Genomic DNA, 20,520 nt, shown 5'->3' with positions numbered 1-20,520 from the left:
AGTTTTTAAATTCCTTCAACTGCTTCTTGCGTGAGAGAGAAGTCACAGTGCCCCACTTCTACTAACCTATTGTGAGAAATGACTTTGAGACCATGATACTACAGGGTATTTCATCCTTCATGACTGCCCTCAAACATCAAACCCACTCGAACTGACTGAAAACTCTTCTGCAGCTTTCATTATCCCCAGTCTCCCATGAGCCTGACAAAGAGCACCACACTTCTAGGGAAGGAACGTGCAGCAAAACCCTCTGAATTGTTTGTTTCCAGTCTCTTCTTTCAGCTTGCCTCCAGCAAGAAAACAGACAGTCTTGACTGCTAACAGCTGGGCTAATGAAAAAAAAAAATAAAAAATGAAAAGGAAGTATCAGTGGAATTGAGAAATGTAGAACATTGCCTTATTACAGTCTGCAAGGAAGATACGGGGGAGAAGGAAAGTTCCTAAGGGTGAAGGAGAACTGGAACCATAAATGAAGTATGCATCTGTCCTGCACACTCATCGGTATCTCTGTTCGTATGTATGAATGGAGAAGGAGAAGATTAAAGGCTTAGGAATGAATGGCCCTGAATGAGGTATGATGTGGTGTGATCAAAGATGCATGTATAAAGTGGTCACAGTGGACGCTTGGAGCTGTGAAAAATGAAACCAGATGTAGGGGTAGTTTGTGAATATACTCTGGAGGGGTGAGTCCTGTATGTAAACCAAGTATACAGTGAAATTTCAGTGGTAACACTTAAAAAAACCACAAATGTATGTACAGCATGGGTGCGTCTATTACAAGCATCGATGTCTGAAATATCTGAAGATTTTACTACAGTCCCCCTCAAAAAGCAAAATTTTAATTCTCTACTGTTATGGATAGATATTTTTTTAATTAATTTATTTTTTTTTTCAAAAGAAGAGATGGATCCCTAAATATAAAATTTTCTTAACTTCCAGTAATACTTAGGACAAAGATCTCTGAGAACTAGAAATTAAAAAGTTCAGAGATGCTCTTAAGCTATCAGTTAGGCTCAGTGGTCTGAAGGTTCTTCCCTAAAACATGTATTATGAAACCATTGACTCACTGGATCATATATTTGGAGTGATCATTACAAAATGCCACTAGCTTCTTTGGTATTCAGCTAAGACTTTTGTGGGTTTTGACTAAAAATATTACTACATTTAGTTCACTGGAAAGTTATGGAAAGGTGAATGAAAAATGTTTTTCATGAATTTAGAGAATGATTCCCCTGGTAACTTCCCACCTGTGTTCTCTTATTAAATATTCGGTGCCCTTGCCAAATTTAGCTTAACGTTTTTCCAAAGTAGCCCAACTTGCATAGTCATTCTTCTGAATAAGTTTGATGATTAGTCAATTTTTTTTTTTCTATGGGATGCCAACTTCGCAGCAAAATTATCTGCTCAAGCCTCGAGATTCTCAAAAAGGTGGCAAGTCAGTTTCATTTTTTTGACAACTGAGGCTGAACTTGTTAGTGCAACACAAATAAATATTATCCATTTTAGTAATTCATGGAAGATTTTAATTCATGGGAAGTTTTTCATGAAGAAACATTATAAATTGAAATGGTAGATAAACAACTGAAGGCTTCATAACTTTCGTTTAGTAGGAACGAGCACAAGTATGGGTTTTCATCACAGATTCCATGACAGCTGTTGGCTTCTCAAGACACCAAAGTTTAGGAAAGTAGTTTACCTGATACGTTGTGATGCCTGTATTCATGTACCATTTCTAGATTTCACAGCAGTCTTTGCTATATAGGACTTCAGAGAAATTGAGTTAATAGGATGCCTGTCAGTGACAAGAATTTGGATGTTACCAGGTAGAGGGCATTCTTACTAAACAGGCAACAAAATCCTCTTCAAGGCTCTTCAAGGCTTCAATTCTCTTCAGAGCTTCAGGATATATTGTATTCAAGCAGACTCAGCTTTCCATGCATCTTTGGTTGGATGACCATGCTAAATATTTCATCTTTACAAAGCAAACGTGAGCACACAAGAAAATGGACACTCAGGGTTTGAAGTACTTAGCATTAAGAACAGAGTCTCTTCAGGCAGCTTGGTGAAAAGTGAGGTAAGTTTTATGCTTTTGTTCTATATTTCTCTCTAGGAAACTTTTTTTTTTTTTTTGGTGCAAAAATGCATAAAAACATGCAAAATCATTTGTTGTGCCTAAGACATTGTAGGCATCAGGAAAAGCATTGCTAGCAGATTGAGAGAGGTGACTCTTCCCTTCTGCTCTGTTGAAGCCATATCTGGGGTGCTAGGTCTAGTTCTGGGTTCCCCAGTACAAGAAGAGCACAGATGCACTGGAGCAGGTCCAGCAAAGAGCCATGAAAATGGATAAAGGGTTGGGGCTTTCATATGTAGAGAGATTGAGAGAGCTGGGACTGTTCAGCACAGAAGGCTCATCCCCCAGAAGGGGATCTCAGCAATGTGAATGAATATCGGATAGGGGGGTTGACATAAGATGGAGCCACGCTCTTGTCAGTGGTGTCCAGTGACAGGACAAGAGGTAATGGTAACAATCTAAAATGCAGGACATTTGGTTTGAATAACAGGAAACAGTTTTATAATGTGAGAGTGGCTGAACACTGGAATAAATTGCCCAGATAGGTTGTGGGATTTCCATCCTTGGAGATATTCAAAACCCAACTGGGAACAGTCCTAAGCATCCTGCTCTAGCTGACTCTGCTTGAGCAGGGAGGCTGGACTAGATAATCTCAAGAGGCCCCTTCCAACCTAAACAGTTCGATGATGTTGTGCTTTTCAGTAACATAATTTTATTCACAATAATAAAACTGGTGCTTGGTGCAACCCCACACTCCAACTTCCTTTTTTTTTTTTTTTTTTTTTTTTTTTTTTTTAAGTATTACTCTGCAAGAACTTTCATATTTTCCTTTATTTTCCTTTTTAAGTTATGAGAAACTATATAAAAAGTCCCCTTATATCCTTTGTATTTATTTGGTATTTCACACACAGCAGTTAGAATCCATGTGCTTGACCCAGCATACAGCAATTAACAAAGTAATACAGAACAGACATATACATGACTGTGTCAGTAATTAATAAGCAGAAAGGTGAGTAGGGAAACTTAACCTCATGTAATATTTTCTCTCTAAAATTATTATGGAGACACTTGGGTCTTATAGTCTTAGACCTTAAGTACTCTTTCAGGTTGGCCTTAAAGCTGTAACTCTCAGACACTAGGGCCACTGCTCCAATGAATTAGTTCTTCCAGTTACTTGAGCTACATCTTTTATATGGCATGTGCAGGCTCGGGATATCTGAAGGACTGACTACCTATGCATCTATAACAACATAAGCATTAAACCTTGTATTTCCATTGCAGATATTTCATGTTTTAGTTGTTTCTGATACTCAGCTGCTCAGGTTGTATCTGCTGGTTGCAGATGGCAGAAAGTGATTTTATTGATCAGCTCTGAGGACTATGTATAGCAGTGGGTAGGACTATGTCTAGCAGACTATGTGGCCAGACCCCATGAGAAATCATCACACAACATAGTGGAGAGTCTGTGTCTTTAACTGAGTGTGACATAATGCTATTTACCAGCCCTCTATAGTGCTTTACTTATTAACACCACTTTAATCTGTTCTGAGGCATCTGTTGGTCATTCAAGTTTCAGTTTCCTTCATGTGCTGGAACAGTTGAGACTTCCCTTTCTGAGTTGGATGGAAAAGGCTGAACATAGACATTATCACTCAAAAGTTCTGGTGGTCACAGCAGCGCTTATTTTTTCTTTGTAATGCATGTTATCAAATTGTTTCCTGCAGAAAGTTTCTTGGGGGGATACAAACAGATGGCCACAGTAATTCCGCTCAAATTCAAAGGGTCGTGAAGGTTCATAGCTCTCAGAATTGTGAGAGAGGTATTAGTGTGGCTGGCTGAAAGCTGGTCCCTCTCCCTGTTGCAAACCCAGCAAGTTTGGCAGCAGGAAGCATTGAGCACTGCCAGCATAGATTTTTTTTTTTTTTTTTCTTTCTGGTTCGTGCCCATCAGACGATCTCTCTAGAAACCAGAGCTGTTTCCATGCTGTGACCTCGACAGAAGTGTGACCGAGAGGTCTTAAGCGTCAGCATGCGTTAGTAGTAGTTCACATTTTATTTGAGAGTGTGGTTTTCTCTATATTTCAGCTTTGTGTGTCCAAGTAGCCTGAATGATTTTGTTCTCAGATAGGCATGCTTGAACAAGGGGCTCTTCAGAGCTATACGAAGGAGTTTCAGACCAGTGGATTACACGCAGGCGATCTCCTCTAGAAAAGGACTGTTGTGTTGATTACCAGCTACCCAAAATCACGTTACTCAGAGCTGGTAGGTTAGAAACTGGTAGGCAAGCTACCCCTGTCTAGAAGTGATATTTTGTTTATTGTCTCCTCCCAACTGACCAAGGCACTGTGGCATGTTTCATGGCCATGTTGGAGGGTCCCAGCTGTGAAAAAATTGGTCTGATGGATAGAGCCGAGAGCACACACCACTCTCAGCGAGGCACGAAAGGAACCCCTGGCACAGGTGCCACTTGCTGTAAGAAGCATATGAAGAAACTGCTCAAGTGTATCACAGGATATCCCAAGTTGGAAGGGACCCACAAGGATCATTGAGTGAACTCCTAGCTCCACACAGGTCTACCTCAAAATTCAGACCATATGACTGAGAGAATAGTCCAAACACTTAAACTCTGTCAGGTTTGGTGCCATGACTACATCCCTGGGGAGCCTGTTCCAGTGTGCGACCACCCTCTTGGTGAGGAACCTTTTCCCGATATCCAACCTGAACCTCCCCTGTCACAGCTTGACTCCGTTCCCTCGAGTCAAGGTGTGTGACTGAACAGAGTCAAGCTCCGTGAAGTGCAGGATCACAAGGAGGGGCTGGTGGATGGTTATGGGACCAGGTGTGGGCTGGGGGCCACAGGACCACAGCCGGGGCTGGGGCAGCCCGGCCACCACCATGCCCACGGCTCCCTCAGCCCCCCGCGGGACTCCCTCAGCACCGAGGGGCCGCCCGGCTCCCAGGGGTGGTCCCGGCCCCCGGCGGGCAGCCGCACACCCCGCAGGCCTGCCTCGAGGCGCACCCGGGGAGCCGGGAGGCGCGGCCGAGAGGCTCCGTCGGCCCCGTTCCCTGTCACGGGCTCCGCCTCAGCGGCCCCAGATCCCCCCCTTCCCTCCTCCCGGCGCCAGGCTCGCAGCCGCCGAGCGTTTCGGCGGCAGCACCCGCCCTCCGCCCCCGGGCACCCTCCGCCCCGCGGCGCCCCCCGCCCCGCACGGCCCCCGCCGGGAGGGCTGGGCTGGGCTGCGGGCGGCGGCCCCCGAGCTGCCCGGAGCCGCGGAGACAAAAGGGAGGGAGCGAGCAGCAGCGGGAGCCGGGCTGGGGGGGATGCGAGCAACCATGAAAGGCTGGGTCTCCGCCTCCTCCTCCGCTGCTGCCAGAGAGCTGCCGGCTGCTGCCGCCGCTGCTGCTGCTCGGAGGACTACACTGTGAAGGGGGCGGAGGAGAGGCTGGCTGGGTTTGCCGGGCGAAGGTAGAAGGTGTAAAGGGAGAGGCGAGGAGGAAAATGTCTTCTTCGGTGGGGCCCCGCGGCCCTCGCCCACCCACGGTGCCCCCCCCGATGCAGGAGCTGCCCGACCTGAGCCACCTGACGGAGGAGGAGAGGAACATTATTATGGCCGTGATGGACCGGCAGAAAGAAGAGGAAGAGAAAGAAGAGGCCATGCTCAAGTAAGCAGACGCCAGTCATTCATTCACCCAGCCGCTCATTCATGCAGCCCATCGCCGCCGGGCGGCAGCGGGCGCCGCCACCGCGGGGGCCACCCGGTGCCCGGGGGGGTGGCTTCGCCCTGCCCGGGGGGCTGCCCCCCGGGGACCCCTCTCCGCGGAGCCCCGCTGCCGCCCGCCCCATCAGCTCCCCTCGCCCCGCTGTCCTCCCCCGGCGGGGGCAGCCCGGCGCCGCGGGACGGAGCGGGACGGCGGCCCTCCCCGCCCCCAGGGGGCGGGCGGAAAGCCCGACACGGGGGCGAGGGGCGAGGTGGGATCCCTTTGGGGTCCCCGCAACCCCGCCTCTTCCAGGAGGGGCCGCTGGGTGGGGTTTCCCTGCTTACCGGAGGAGCCGCCGTGCTGCCCCCGCCTGGATCGGCCTCGGATGGCTCCCGAGGCGGGGGGTGAGGCGCCTGCCCCCCCGGCCCCAAATGGCCGCCCCGGGTGGCCCCAAATGGCCGCCCCGACGGGCAGCGCCGCGCCCCGCTCCGCCGCCCGCCCGCTCCCGGCGAGGCAGCTCTCTGTGGGGGCCGGCGAGGCATTGTAATTAGCGATACGGCCGTAATTAGCTACACGGAGGCCACCCGTAGTGAGCCGTCGCCGAGGGGCAGGCTGCGTGCTGGCGGGACGGAGGGGAGCTGGGTGTCGCTGGGTGCCATGTTTGGCTTCGGGTGCCCACCGCCCCATCCCTGCCGAGCGACGCGTGTGGCCGCAGCTTGTAGCCTCCTCCATCCGTGTACCAAATCTCATGCTGTGAGAGAGGGGAATAAACGGATTGAAGCTGTGGCCTGAGGCGGGAGAGGCAGGATTCCTCCCCTCCTGACTTCCCCTCGGGCCTGTTCGCCTCGTGAGGGGAATGGGAGGGTGGGTGACTGGAATATGCGCAGAGCTCCTGTGTGACCCAGGCCCTCCCTGCCACGGGAGGTGTAGCCTTACCTCACCGCCCGCTAATTGCATGTACGCCTCTGGAAGGGATGCTCGGAAGGTGTGACATAATCTGGGTGTTTCTTTTGGCAGCCTTGGAAATACCCGCTCGAACGGTGTGGGTTCCAGCTCTTCCCCGTGGCTGCCTCGAGCTGATGGAAATGCCAAATCCCCACAGGCTCCTAACTGGTGCCCCGCACACCGCGCGTGACGAAGCGGGGACAGCGGTTCATTGTGTCGCCGGCTCTGCCCTTTCTCATCAGTGCCGGGCTCTGAATTTTTGCAGAGCTAATACAGCAAATACTGAGGCCCAGCTGCTAGCGTCGCCTCTTGCCTAGGAGAGGGTCTGAAGGCTGGGGTTGCGGTGTTCGGGTCTCAGTCCCAGACCAAGAGCTCAGCTTGCTGCTCCTTACGCTTGGGGTGTGGTTTGTCTTTGAGCTGGGGTGGTAGGAAGGATGTTTTGTGCAGACACATTGTATCAGTCAATGTGGGGAAACGTGAGTGAAGGATTCCTCTTTAGATTCTATTTATCGGAAGAAAATTAAATAGCCAAGTAGTTCAAAGGCTTGAAGCTACATTTATCCTTCTCCAGTTCCTTGTCCTCCAGCACAGCTACCTCCCTATAAATATTTAGCTTTTATTCCGTGAAGAAGATTACTGGTCCTGTGATGATGCTGTAGAGCAATACTATAAATCTCACAGTCACTGCAAGAATGAACTTTTGTCGGTAGAGATGGTAATTTCTCAGCCCTATTCTTGTTAACATGGGGTAGAGGATAAATTTTCTTTCCTCTTTTTTTTTTTTTTCCTTTTCTTAGTTCTGCTTTTCTTTCATAATGGCATTTCTACATTCTGGGCTGATACTTTTTTTTTTTTTTTAATAAGATTTTGAGAATCTTCAGCAGTTTCACTAGATGAATTTGGGATACTTTAAATATAATTGTTAGAAGAGGTAAAAAAAAAAAAATGCACTTTGTAAATTCAGCTTGAAGTTACTTGATAGTATCTTCAAAGGTTTGTGATGCTTAAAAGCTTATTTCATATAACAGTTGCTTTTAATTTGTGGCAATAACTGTCTAGGCCTGAGAAACTGTGATTTTAAATACATCTTATTTCTTTAAATAAAGAGCCAGAAATTAACTGAAAGCACATTGGGAAACTTACAAACCTATATACTTACTTTAGTGATATAGTTGGCTTACAGAAATGAGGTCACAGCATGTAGTTGTCATATGGATTGTGACTTGAACTTTAAAGAGAACCACTACATTTTGAGATCATTTACATTTTCTATATGCTGAGCACTTAATTCCCTTCTGGGACAAGAGTTGGACATGTCTTTCCAGAGAGTAACCTCTGTAGGCTGGGTTTCAAGACAAAAATTTACTCCCACAATTTTGTAGAGGCTTGTTACAAATACACAGTGACGCTATACAGATGACACAGCTATATTACAAAAGTCATACATCATCGCTATCCAATCCTATTATCTTCAGTAAAAGTTGTTCTAATTTTCTGAATGTCTCAGGAAAGCAGCCACCGGTTTTCATGTCAAACCACCTGGCAGAGAAATGTTTCCTTCTGTAACACCCACATACAGATCTGGAACGTCCCCTGAAAGTGAAGCTGATCTGTGTTGCAAACTAGGCTGCATACAGTCCTGGGCTCAGCAGAGGTCTGGTTCACACTGTCTCATGAATCATGAGGGCTAAAAAGGGTGCAGCATTTCTTGCCTGTTCTGGATGTCCTGATAGCAATACAAGTTTCTAAAACACGGTTCGTATTTTCCTTTCCAGCTTTCCTCATAGCAGAAAACTGTAAGGAACAATTACTGCTCAGACTACTGTATTCCTCAGATGATGGTTGTCACGCTGTGGGTCCAAGGGAAATTGAGGTGTTTCTTTGTGTAGATTCTATGGATTTCAGAAGTGGAAGAGATTAGGGTTGTCAGTAAAGAGGTCTTGTCCCTCTCCTCCTCCAGGTCTGTCCCTCTCTGTCTTCCCGAGCTCTGTTTCTGACTGAGCTAAAAGCCTTCTTGTAAAACCTTGCTGCCAGTTCCTGCTGACATCAGCACGTACTGCAGCGTGCCAGCCTGGCAGCAGGGCAATGCCGTGATTTCTGGGCTTGCTCTGGAGTGTGGTTACATTCTGGAATCCTGTGATCTGTGGATACCATGGAGCGACATGTTTGAGGAGTTAAGGCTTTTGTGAAAATTCCCCCTTTTGCTTTTTTATGAACAGCTGCACCTTGGCACGAAGACCATTTTATTGATAATAACCAGTTGCCTTTGAAATTGTAATTTCAATTTCTTTTCAGTTTCTTTACATGTGAAGGCAAGTTCTGCATTTTTGTACCATGTCACTAGGTGCTTCTGAGAGCATGTTCATGCCGTCATGCAATGGAGTGCAGTCCCAGCCTGGAGGCTCAAATAGCACTGGAGGCTCAAATCCACACAGACACTTCAATGGTTACCTCACACTAAGAAGAAATCGAGGCACCTTGAGTGCAGTCCACAGATCTTTGTGTAATGGTGCACCTGAGAGAAGCTGTGTGTCGTCTTTGTCCAGGGCATATGCAGGCACTTAGCTGCTGTTAAGAAGTTTGCTGTTTGTGTTATCCCTAAGCCTGTTTGAGAGTCACAAACTATGTTGTCATGTGCTTACGCCCCGTGAAAGAGCCGAACGTGAACTCAACTCAAAAATAATGTCACAGCAGTGGCCACTCTCCTAACATGTAGGTGGCAGGCAGTGCTACTGCTTCTGGCTGCCCTAGGTGAAAAAGCCTCATGGTTAGGAGGTGGTTGCCTAAGCTCAGTGCGCTTCTCAGTCTGAAGAAATTGAGTCCTAGAGAACTGCTATGTTGTTATAATACAGGATTTTGGCTTGCTGTACAGAGAAAAGTGTATGGGCCCAGGAGCCTAACTTGATAATGAGCTTAACAGAAAGTGCTCTCTGCAGAGAAACTCCCTTGCTCTCATGTTACATGCATCTGGGTACCCAGGGCTGTTAATGTAGCCTCTTCTAGGAGAGCGAAAAAAGTTTGAAGTACTGAATGCCAGAGGACAAGGAGGGAAGTCCTCCTCGCTCCAGCTTCACGCTGGTTTTACCAGGTTTTGTGTGTCTCTGACTAGCCTCTAGCAACTCTCAATTGGAGCTTCACCTTCCAGACCCAGGCATCCATTGCTCCTGTATGTGTAACAATTTGTGAAGGACAGTGGTAGGATGTACTATGGCCTCCTCTGCGGACTAATTCACTTTGGAGACATTTTTCCTGTTTGACGTGGTAGGTAGCACTACAACTGAAAGAGAAGAGGTTCGTGTGAGATGTTGAGCAATGGGTGACTCTGGTGTGACTAACAAATTGTGGGGCTGAACGAGAAGGAAAGTTTTCAATAAGGAGAGAAACAGTCATTTGCAAATACTAAAAAAAAAAACCAATCACACCATTTTCCAAGAAAAATGTATTAAAAGTTTCAAGTGTATATTCAAATGCTAGACAGCCTGAGACAACCATGTTGTTTGTGGGTATGAGGTACCTTAAAGTGAAACACCACCAACCAATGCACAGCCAATGTCAATCACTGGCAAATCGCAGAACTGTGTATACACTTCTGTGGATGTTCTGAAGCAGAAGTTTGCCTGTGTGCACTTGCGTGCCTTATCTCAGAGGGTTAGCTGGTACTGAGCACAAAGCATGGCAGATGTCAACACGGAGAGTTGAGTTCCAGTTCTGTCCTGTTGGGGACTCTCAGAGTCCGTAAGGGTCGTACACTGGGATGGCCGGAGTACTCTTCTCCAGTTCTTGTGGAAAAATAGCTTATCAAGTGGGGAACAGCTATGACTCAGCTTTAGATGAATTTCATCAAACCAACTTAGAAAGAAGCTTCCTAATTACGATGACAGTCTTTCCTAAAGCAACTGTAAGAGGGGACAAAAGCTCTTGCTACTCCTATGATGGGATTTAACAAGAATGCAAAAAAGATTGTTCTTCAAGATATTGGCAATAATTGGAAACAGGCATGCAGGAGTTTCCTTGTACTATTGTAACTCTAGTTGAGTAGCTCTAGTAGAGAAGCTACCAGGTACTCAAAGGCTTCCTAGATCTTGAGAAGGTTATTTCAAGAACTGTCATGAGAGTAACAGTTAATAATTAGGGAGAAGGTTATCCTAACAGCCTATTTGGGCCATCTGGTGTGGTGTGCAAACTTGATTTTAGTAGGATTGAGCTTGCTAGAGTCAATAGGAATACTGGAGTCACTTCTTGGGGCTGCCAAATCCTGAAGCCTTTGGTTGGAATCTCTGCTTACAATCAGGGGATCTGGGGGGAGCTGCAGCCCATGGGGGACCTGTGTTGGAGCAGTTCTTGAAGAGCTGCTGCCTGTGGGCAGCACCCTCAGGCTCAGTTTGGGAAGGACGGCATCCCGTGGGAGGGACCCCACAGGGAGCAGGGGCAGAGAGTGACCGTGAAGGAGCAGCAGAGATGAAGCATCAGGGACTGAGCATAGCCCCCATTCCCCGTTCCCCTGTGCTGCTTGGGAGGAGGAGGTGGAAGAGGGTGGATGGGGGGAAAGGTGTTTTTGGTCTGTTTTTAGTTTCTCACTGCTCTAGTCTGCTAGTGATAGGCAATAAATTATATAAATAACCGAGTCTGTTTTGCTTGTGATGATAATTGTTGAGTGATCTCTCTGTCCTTATCTCAACCCTTGAGCCCTTTCCACTGTATTTTCTTCCCTGTTCCTCTGAGGATGGGGAGTGAGAGAGGGGTTGTGGTGGCGTTCAGCTGCCCAGCAGGGTAAAACCACCACGCTGCGTAACTGAAGCTTAACAGATTGGCTGGGAGGCTTGTGCTCTTAACCAGTTTCCTGGAGACAGTTTGTTTCCGTCTCCATTTCTCACACTTGGACCACACCTAACATTGGCAGAAAACATTAAATACTGCTTGGAGCACAGTGGCAGATGCTACCACCCTTATTTTATATTATACTTACAGGCCAAATAAGAAATTAGGGTTCCAAGACCTTCTTTGCCTGGATAGTGTAAACCTGTTGGTGCTGATTCCCCTTCCATAAACACTGGGGAAAGGAGAAGTAGGATCATTCCTCATCCCTTCTGTTGAAACTGGGCCACTTTGCACAAATAAAAGCAAGAGTCATAGGGCATCATGAGGACGCTGTCTTTATACTATCTTTAGGATAAAGATTTTAAAGTCTATCTTTAATCCCATTGGGAAGACAAAAGAGGAATTGAGAGTACTGGGAACTGCTTGTGCATTTGGCAGCAAGGAATTAAAGGATAAAATAGATAAACAATTCCAAAACTGCCTCCTCTGTTCTTACTCTTTCCATGGTCCCATGAATCTTGCTTTCCTTTTACCATCAAAGGAGACAGAACTGCAGTGAGCTCAGGACTGCAGGGAGGGTGTTTGTGGCTTGCAGGGAATTACATAGGACTGATAACATTATTTTAAAGCAGGAGGGTGGCCTGCATAGTCCGAGAGGCTACTACATGCAGTGAAAATGTATATACAACTTGTTTATGTGGTAAGGTACTTAGAAGGCACTCGTTGACTGTTCTCCTGGAGGAGCATCTCATCACCAAGGCAGGAGGAGACTGTCAGCAGACAAGAGCGGAGTTGTAGGACCTTCCTTAAAAGCTACAAAAGAATGGAAGATAACAGGGGATGACTGCCAGCGATAAACATCTCTGTCATGGTCCAGGAATGGGCTTCGGATCTCTACGTGCTGAAATTTGGGAATGCCTGGAGTGCAAACTTTTATTCAGAGCTCTTTTCTATGCCCCAGTTTTAGCAGGTTTATTGAAATTTGTGGAACTTTATTTCTTTACATGTGTGTTTCCGCATGATCTTCCACAAGAAGCTTCCTAAGCTTCATGCCTGCCTTCGTCATGTAGGAAGTAACCTAAGTAAAGTAACTAATGCTTTCTGACTTAGAAGTCCGTGAATCCATGAAATGATGGGCATTATCTGTGCCCTGCAGAAGGGTGAAGACAAAGACTGGATGAAATAACATGACTGCTGGACAGGAACTTCTCCAAGTACAGGGCTGGTATAAATCCAGATCTGAGAAGTAATTATGTAGAAGATACTACTTACCTAGAAGGGGGTGGTACCTTTCCACTGGTTGCTTCCCTGTACAACAGCAATGTTCAGAGGGGGAGAACAACCTTAAGGCACGTTTGAAGTTCTTGGTCTTGTCAATGCCCTCTTATTTCTGTAGACTTATGTGAAGGATTTTTGGGTACAGGAAAACAGCTAACAAAGATGTAGCATGTAGCCTTCATCAGGAGGTTAGCAAACATTTTAAGACTTGAAGTTAATACCTTAAGAAAAGGCTATTTAAAAAATACTGGCTTAACGTTTGCTGCTCTTGTATTCGGGCTTCAGCTCAACTTCAACTCTGCTTGAAGTTGAAACTGACAATTAAAATTTTATTTTTGGTTGCCAACAGATAGAGCCAGTTAAAATTTCTACTCTGTTACATTCTTCCTCACTCTGCCCGCTGGTGCTTGCTGCATTGGTTGTTTCCCCCTGTGTCTGCCAGTTTTAATTTCCAGTCAGATTTGGCCTCTTCATCATCCAGGGAACTACAATGCTGTCATGCAGTTAGGTTTTGGGGGAAAAAAACTTGAGAACCTACAACTTGATTCTAATTTCAAGTGCTGATAAAACCTGCATGGAAATCTTACGTAATCAATTACAAACTCAGGGTGGTTTAGATATATTTCTTTTAATACTTGCATACAATTGACAATTTCTGTCGTGATTTATCACCTAACCAGGATGGTGTGATTTATCCCAGTCAGATCCGTATATTGGATCTGTAAGAATGTAGATAAGCTTATCAGATCTCTATTTGTTAAGAGTTACAATTGTTTATCCCCTTTTACAAACTTTACAGATATGGTAAAGTTTGTAATACAGGTATATTATGCAATGTTTGTGGTGTCTAGTTTTGGAATCTAGGCAGTAAATGTTACTCAGAGTTATTTCTAGTTTTCTTAACAAACAATAGAAAAGAGTACCGCTATCAGTGTGCTTTCGTAATTATTTAGGTAAGACAATTTGCACAAGGCAATGGGATAGCATTATAATTCTTTGTACTTACAACTGAAGTAATCATCCTCAACATTTGATTGCATATCAGACACTTATGTCCAGAGAGAGTTTTAAACAAGAAAGCCCTGTTCCAAATATACTTTCTGGCACTATCATAGAGGCAAGAAAAGCTATTTGCAGTTTTCAGAATAATGACACGCAAAAAACCATTCATACACTCGCCACTTCAGAGACGTGAAGAGACATGGCACAATAAATAGCTGTATCCAGTCAGTTCTAGACTGAATTAGAACATCTGTTATGGCACTCGTCTGAGTTTATTCACATAAGGTGTCTTATTATTTTCAGTGTCAGGACTTTGCGCACTGTGCCTATGGTAAGATGGTAAGCATTGTTAATAGTGCTGAAAACTGGAGTTTGTGTGATTTTATTTTTTTTTTTCAGATATCTGTAATAAAAATGGATAGTGTTTGGAATCTCCCATTTTTTTTTTTTTGGTAAGTCTTTCCCATATTAAGCCCTCTTGGCATCACTGAATAGATGCACCTAGCAGATAGAGCTATACTTTTTAATTAAGACAGTGGTGGATCTAGCAAACTGACTGGTTTGAATCTTGAGGATCTGTGGTGTAACCAAAGAATAGTGTCTTCTGTATTTTGGTCTTGATCTAAAGACCAGTTTGTAGTTAGAATGGTGGTTTAAATGCCTTGTATACGGATGCTTACTTTAAGCTCCTTAATTGAGAGCTATCTTTTAAATCTTCATTATGTGAAGTGTATTAGGACATTTCTTATGAATGCAACACAGCCCAACCACGCTATTTTGGTGCTAATACTATTATATTGTGGAGAAAGTCTCCTATTATACCAAGAAATAGTTCTCTCTTTATTCTGAGAATTTCTGATGGAAGTCTTCACATACTTAGATGATCTAAGCATGAAGTATCTTCTAAAGTGTTTCTCTGGGTTACCAGTACTGCATACTCTGAACTGATGAAACAGAGAAATTCTGTACCTACAAGTCAGTCTACTTCTTACTCTAGCAGGTCTAATAAAAGATGCATCTTCTTACAAACCTAGTTTGGTCTATCAGGATAGCAAGCATGACGAATTTCATAGATAGTGCATTTTATGTATATTTTTGTAAAATACATATTCATTCTCAGGTCTTTGAATATACTAAGAAGGCTTCAAAACAGCGATTTTGAATTAGGATTTTGCAATATTTATATTGGTACATAGTTCTTGTTCCAGATACTTAGCAAGCCTACAGCCCTATACAATACAAGCAACCTGAAGATTTACCTATGGGCTATTTGCATCAGGATGTATTAATCACGTGGCAGTGTTCCGCAGATCAAATGATTAGTAATAGGACTTCTGAGAGAAATGACAATGAAGCAGTTTATGTAACAAAAGGCCACTTTTGAACTGGATGATCGAATATGTTTAGATGTCTTTCTAGCGATGATTTGTTAGTATATCTTTTTTTGGTGGATTCCATTGGTCTTAGAAAAAGCATCAAGACCTAAGGAAAGCCAGACAGAATAGCTGGCTTAACTTTCTAATCTGTTTTCTTCATACAATTTCTTTAGCACTTGCATGTACTAAGAAAGCAGTCAGAGTCATTTTTCATTTATATTCATTATTCTCTAGGTTTTTAATTAGCTTTTCATGTGAAGTTACTTTCAAAATAAAGCCATTGCACTTTTGCATATTTGCTGTATTAACTTTAGAGTCATTTTGACATTTGACATCAGGAAGCTAAATTTTGTACCGATTAAACGAAATTGCACAGATATGGATGAAAACAATGTAGAAGCTTGAGCTGTGAAAGGACGTGAACAATCTATGATTATTTTACTTAATGTAGGTGATAAGTCTGTTTGGTAGTGTTGTTTATTGCAAAAGTGCTGACTTTGCATGAAAACCATAAGCTATATTGTTAAACCTTCTGCCACGCAGCGATGTGTCTTTAGCTGTAGATGCCGAACGGCCAGGCAGGTGGTTGATGGAGTGCCGAGTGCAGGAGGCTAGGCAGTTGGAAGAAAGGACAGAATTTATGGGAACTCTAGATCATCCTAGTTTAGCTCTATTGATTTTGGCCCTGGATGCCACCTGCAAAGTATCAGGGTAATGGGTTTGCACTTTATGGATGAGAATTACAAGAGACTTTATATGTGTATGTGCGCTTGTGCCTAAGAATATGGAACCAGGCCGTACGGAAATATGTACAAGCTGTTTTATAGGCTTTAATTGCAACATTATGTTGCTCAGTGTTGCTTGATATATGCAGAGTGCATTGGTGAAATTTGATCGGGAGCTGAAAATGGGGAGCAATTCTGCCTGCAGTCCTATTACGGTGACAGGTGACGCAGTTAAGCAAGTTGCTGCCATGGGCCAGCAAACAATCGTATTGCTGGGGTCCTGTGCCTGGGCTGAGCTTGATTAACTTCCATGAATCTCTGCCTCGGAATAAGTGTCACCGAAAGCACATCTGTTAACTGGAGTAAGACTTGAGAGTTGTTGAGTCTCTTAGATGGGATGCTGCCCTGCAAGTCTTTTCTTTTGTAGAAAGAAGCACATTTTTCTTGAATGCATTCAGTAACTGTTTCATTATTCCCCAAACTTTGCATAAAAAGTAAAATTCAGATAAGTGAAGCTAAGGCATAGCTACCTATGTTTCTTGGGAAAAAAATCTATCACTGTACAAAAGTGTATCTCTATTTCTTTAAATTACTTTTTGTTTCGTATACCCCTAATTTCCTGCAGTCTTAATCATATATTTTGTTTTTCTTTGTTTTCTCCAAATTTTTTTTTTTTAAGTATTAATAGAAAGGAAATGCGTTCCCTCGGAGGTGGAGATAGTGGAGTTATATGAATTGATTCTGATGGCGTATATGTAGAAAGTGTGTAAATTCCTTTGAGATTAAATGCAGAGTGCATTTTTCTTATATTTTAGAGCAAAATTAGATATTGATTTTTTTTTTTTTAATGTGAAATCTATTCTAAGAATATAGAGCCTCACTAACATATTATGATTCTTCTATTTTGTGTTTTTAGATGATTTGATATTGATTGTAGTTTTAAATTTAAAAGCTCTCACGTTTATATTGTGTAATCTAATTGGTAAATTTTTGGTAAAACTGCAGTATGCTAAAGCGATATATCCTCCCTTTAAAAAGTTTCTCTTGACCAGTCATATCACTCACTGTCAGATAAGTTTCACTGAACTATTTGGACCGGAGTGACCAGTTCAGGGAATCAGCAGTGAATTTAGAGGTCTGGTCACCTCTAACATCCCTCTTCTGGTGGTAGTGTTTCAAGTTCTAATCTTATCCCTGTCTGAGCAGATTTCAATGGTCTATGTGCAAAAGGAGCTGGGGAGTTCTAATTACATGCCAGGTGCCAGTGCTCCTTTCATCCGGCCACAGTGATGTGAGTCTTCCTTTTCTGGTGTTTATCCAATATGGGATTGAAAATAAATAAGCTGAGGTTTCCTTGAGGTGAAGTAGAATTAGTGAAAATGGGGGAAGGCTCTTGAGGAGAACAGCAACAATTATAGTGCTTACTATTATTGAGGAGCTTTGTCCTCTTATTTTTCAAAGGGTTGGCAATTTGGCAATAGTTTCAGCTCTCTCCTTCTGGAACTGATGGTCAGATACATTTTTTGTCAGCATTTCAATGTTTGCCTTATTTCTATGAAATCAAGACTTTGTCAGTGTAATACATAGCTTTTGTCACCTTCAGGTGGATTACTGCAATATGTTGTACGTGGGATTACCCTTGAAGACAACCCTGTTAATCTCATACTGTGCTTTTTTATTTTTCCCTCTGCTTGCTATTGCATGTATTTCAGGTTAAAGCAGAGTTTGCCTTCCAGCCTGCTGGTAGAAGAGTGGAGGTCAACTGAGACTGCACAAGTAGAGAAGACGGAACTTCCACATATGGGTTTTGTGGAGGGCCTCTAAATTTGAGAACTTCTTCTGGTAGTCAAAAAGGTGATGAACTTCCTCTGAGGGCAACTCTCTTGTTATGTGAAAGTTGCAGAGGTGGATAGGATCTAATCTTCCTGGCAATTTACTTAACAGTGTTAAATGCCAGGTGTTAAATTTGAAGACAGGCACTTGCATGTCTGGCATTCATAAATAAACCAAGGAAATCAATAAGTAACTTCTGCAACTGCCACCCTTTTGACTCACTTGTCAGAGGCCAAAAACTGAATGAACAAGAAAACTGAAAGGGTTTTCCCTGAAAGAAAAGGGAAAGTAGTATTTCTTCCAGGTTAAAACTGAGGCCACAGAGTATGGGAGTATGGGAAAGCTTTTTTTTTTTCTTTTTTTTTTTTTTCTTTTTTTTCCCCTGTATTACCTTGGTTGGTCTAAATCTAGCAGTCCAAAGGTTTATATTTTTCAATACTGTGGGACTGAGGGTATGTCTACGATGACTGTGGTGAGCTGATGGCAGCAAGGAAGCTGTGCTTGAGCTCTCATTGACCTATAGAGCACAGGTTGTGGTGGAATGAGGGGTGAGAGGAGTGAGCTGGATCAGACCAATGTGCCTGGTTTCCCTGCCTAGTGGCAACTGCAGACAGCATTGCCTCTGCTTGTGGGGGAGCAGGAGGAACCAGAGGTGTAGAGGGAGCCTTCCTCTGGTGGTTTCTCTCCCAGGATAGGGTGTGTCTGAACACAGGTGTCTGCTACCATCTATGAAGTCCAGTAATATCCTTCATACTTGAGGTGGGCCCCTCTCGCCCAGGAGAGGAGTCGTCTGTCAGTCCTGTGTTGTGTCTGCAGAGGCCCATGAGGACACCTCAGATGGTTTTGCTTAGGCCTTTGCATCCCACTTTTGGTTCCCAGCTTCACTGAGGGCAGGGAGAAGGCTGTGAGAGGAGAAGGCTGGGAAGCTGGTTGCTGCTTTAAACAAGGAGAGGTCAGGAGCAGGCTCAGATTTTGGGAGCTGACTGGTGCTAACCTCCCTCAGGCACATCATGGGGTAGGTGCTTCCTCATCTGGAAGCTGCCCTGGGATCATCCTGGATTCGTTGCTGGACACAGCAACTATGAGAGCTTCAGCTCATTTGACTGACCTAATTGTGTTTCAGACCTGTATGACAGCCTGCCACTTTCTCCAGATCCCTTCTGTGGGATTTTTGGGGTCTCTCTTTCCTTTGGGCATCTGTTGTTTCTCATACAATGTATTATGGCTATATGAGATAAGAGCACGTTTCCCTCTACCTGAGGGAAGTAGTACCTAGTCAATGTGAATTACCACTGAACTGGCACTGGTGAAACTGAGATACTTTGATAAAACTCTTATTTTAACTTTTTAATTGTGAGTCTTGCGATAGCTAAGGTGTTCCAAGTGTCCTCACGAGGCAACCACCAGATGAATGAATGAGAAGAGACTGCAAAATGGCTGGCGTTTTGGTTGGGCTGGCAGGGCTGCTCGCTGGAAGAGCTGTGGTTGCTTAGCTGCCACAGGAGAGGAGAAATGAAGAGAGGAGAACATGGGAGTGCAGACTGCGGCCTTGTGAGGGACAGCAGGAACGGGAAAACTGCAAGCGAGTGGGAAACCAGAACAAAACACATGTCACTTAAGGCACTGAAGATTGAACTTGGGGGACGTGTAGGCAGGTCTGCAGGGATCAAACAGAGGAAGAATGTATGACATGAGAGAGAGAGGAGGGGAAGGCTGGAATTAGCTGGGATGGGAGCCTAGAAGTAGGCTGTGAGTGATGCAGCTGCCTATTTGCCTAGCACAGAACGAGCATAAAATAGCACTTCTGCACCCTGGTAATGAAAAGTGATGGATCCTCTGGTAACAGGCCTGGGACCTGCGTATTTATGTGTCCCTTTAACTTTGAATTTGAACTTTGGATGGTTAAGCACACAAATCAGGAGGAGGTGAACATTTATTTTCAGTCTGAAAGTAAATGAATTAAAAGGCAAGTAGAAAATAAAAAGGTTGAGAAATGCTCAGTGTGTCAGCCAGTTTCATGGCTGTGAAGAGAGGGGTCTGAGCCGTTTGGCTCAGAGGCTCAGGGTCTGGCGGTGCCACTTTCCTGGCTTTCTGCTGGCTTAGGTGGCACAGCGAGGGCATCCCAAAACACAGGAGTGCATGACCAGGAAAGGGCTGGATGTCTCATTGTTTTGGAATTGAACATTCCCAGAAACGCAGCATTTTATAGTATTGCCAGGCTATTTTGGGGCTGCCCCTGGCTTCTCACTGGAATGCAGGTCCATGTAAGAGGTTGGACAAGGTGTGACGAGGAGGGCAGGTAGGTCTCCTTCATAAGTTAGTAGCAGAGCCCAGCCATGTTCCCAAACCTGACAGTAGTAATCCAAATAGCCTCTTTTCAAAACGACTTGCCATGTTAATCCAGTTTCAGAATTTTGGGGCTGTTGTGATTTTAAATTTTTTGAATTTACTTTAATTTTGCCACTTCTAAGAAGACTGCTGCTTCTGGTTAGGAAAGGGTCCCTGCTGTCACAGGAGCTGTATGGCAGAGGGTCGTGGAAAGGCTCCGCACCAGAAGTTGACTTTCTTAACAGCATAAACAGACAAAAGGGAGATGAGGTATAAATAACGCAAGTGGATCAGCTGTAAGGCAGCACTAAATATTATGTTAGTCTCAAGGTTTACAGGCAGGGTGCCATGTCCCCTGTGTCTGTCCAGCCTTGTCATCTCCAGCCTGACATATTGGAGGTTCAGTGCATGTACAGATTAATCTGTGCAGGCTCAGTGCCTGAGGG

General features: G+C 44.5%; 1 protein-coding gene across 37 annotated transcripts in view; it reads left to right on the top strand.

Annotated features, from left to right (window-relative positions):
- RIMS1 (regulating synaptic membrane exocytosis 1) overlaps positions 1-20,520 on the top strand; it is a 333,844-nt gene that overhangs the window by 6,280 nt on the left and 307,044 nt on the right. For 9 of the 37 annotated variants that reach the window (XM_035322691.1, XM_035322679.1, XM_035322686.1 and 6 more), the window contains exon 1: positions 5,235-5,733. In XM_035322691.1, the coding sequence (XP_035178582.1) occupies positions 5,570-5,733 (164 nt within the window). In that variant the 5' untranslated portion in view covers positions 5,235-5,569. Of the gene's footprint in view, positions 1-5,223; positions 5,734-20,520 lie in introns of those variants that run through there. The other 28 variants (XM_035322664.1, XM_035322684.1, XM_035322680.1 and 25 more) reach the window with 10 other exon arrangements.

The sequence above is a fragment of the Oxyura jamaicensis genome, chromosome 3 (assembly GCF_011077185.1).
Source record: "Oxyura jamaicensis isolate SHBP4307 breed ruddy duck chromosome 3, BPBGC_Ojam_1.0, whole genome shotgun sequence".
Lineage (NCBI taxonomy): Eukaryota > Metazoa > Chordata > Aves > Anseriformes > Anatidae > Oxyura > Oxyura jamaicensis.
The sequence above is the reverse complement of the archived record's forward strand: the minus strand, read 5'-3'. Positions and strand labels throughout refer to the sequence as shown.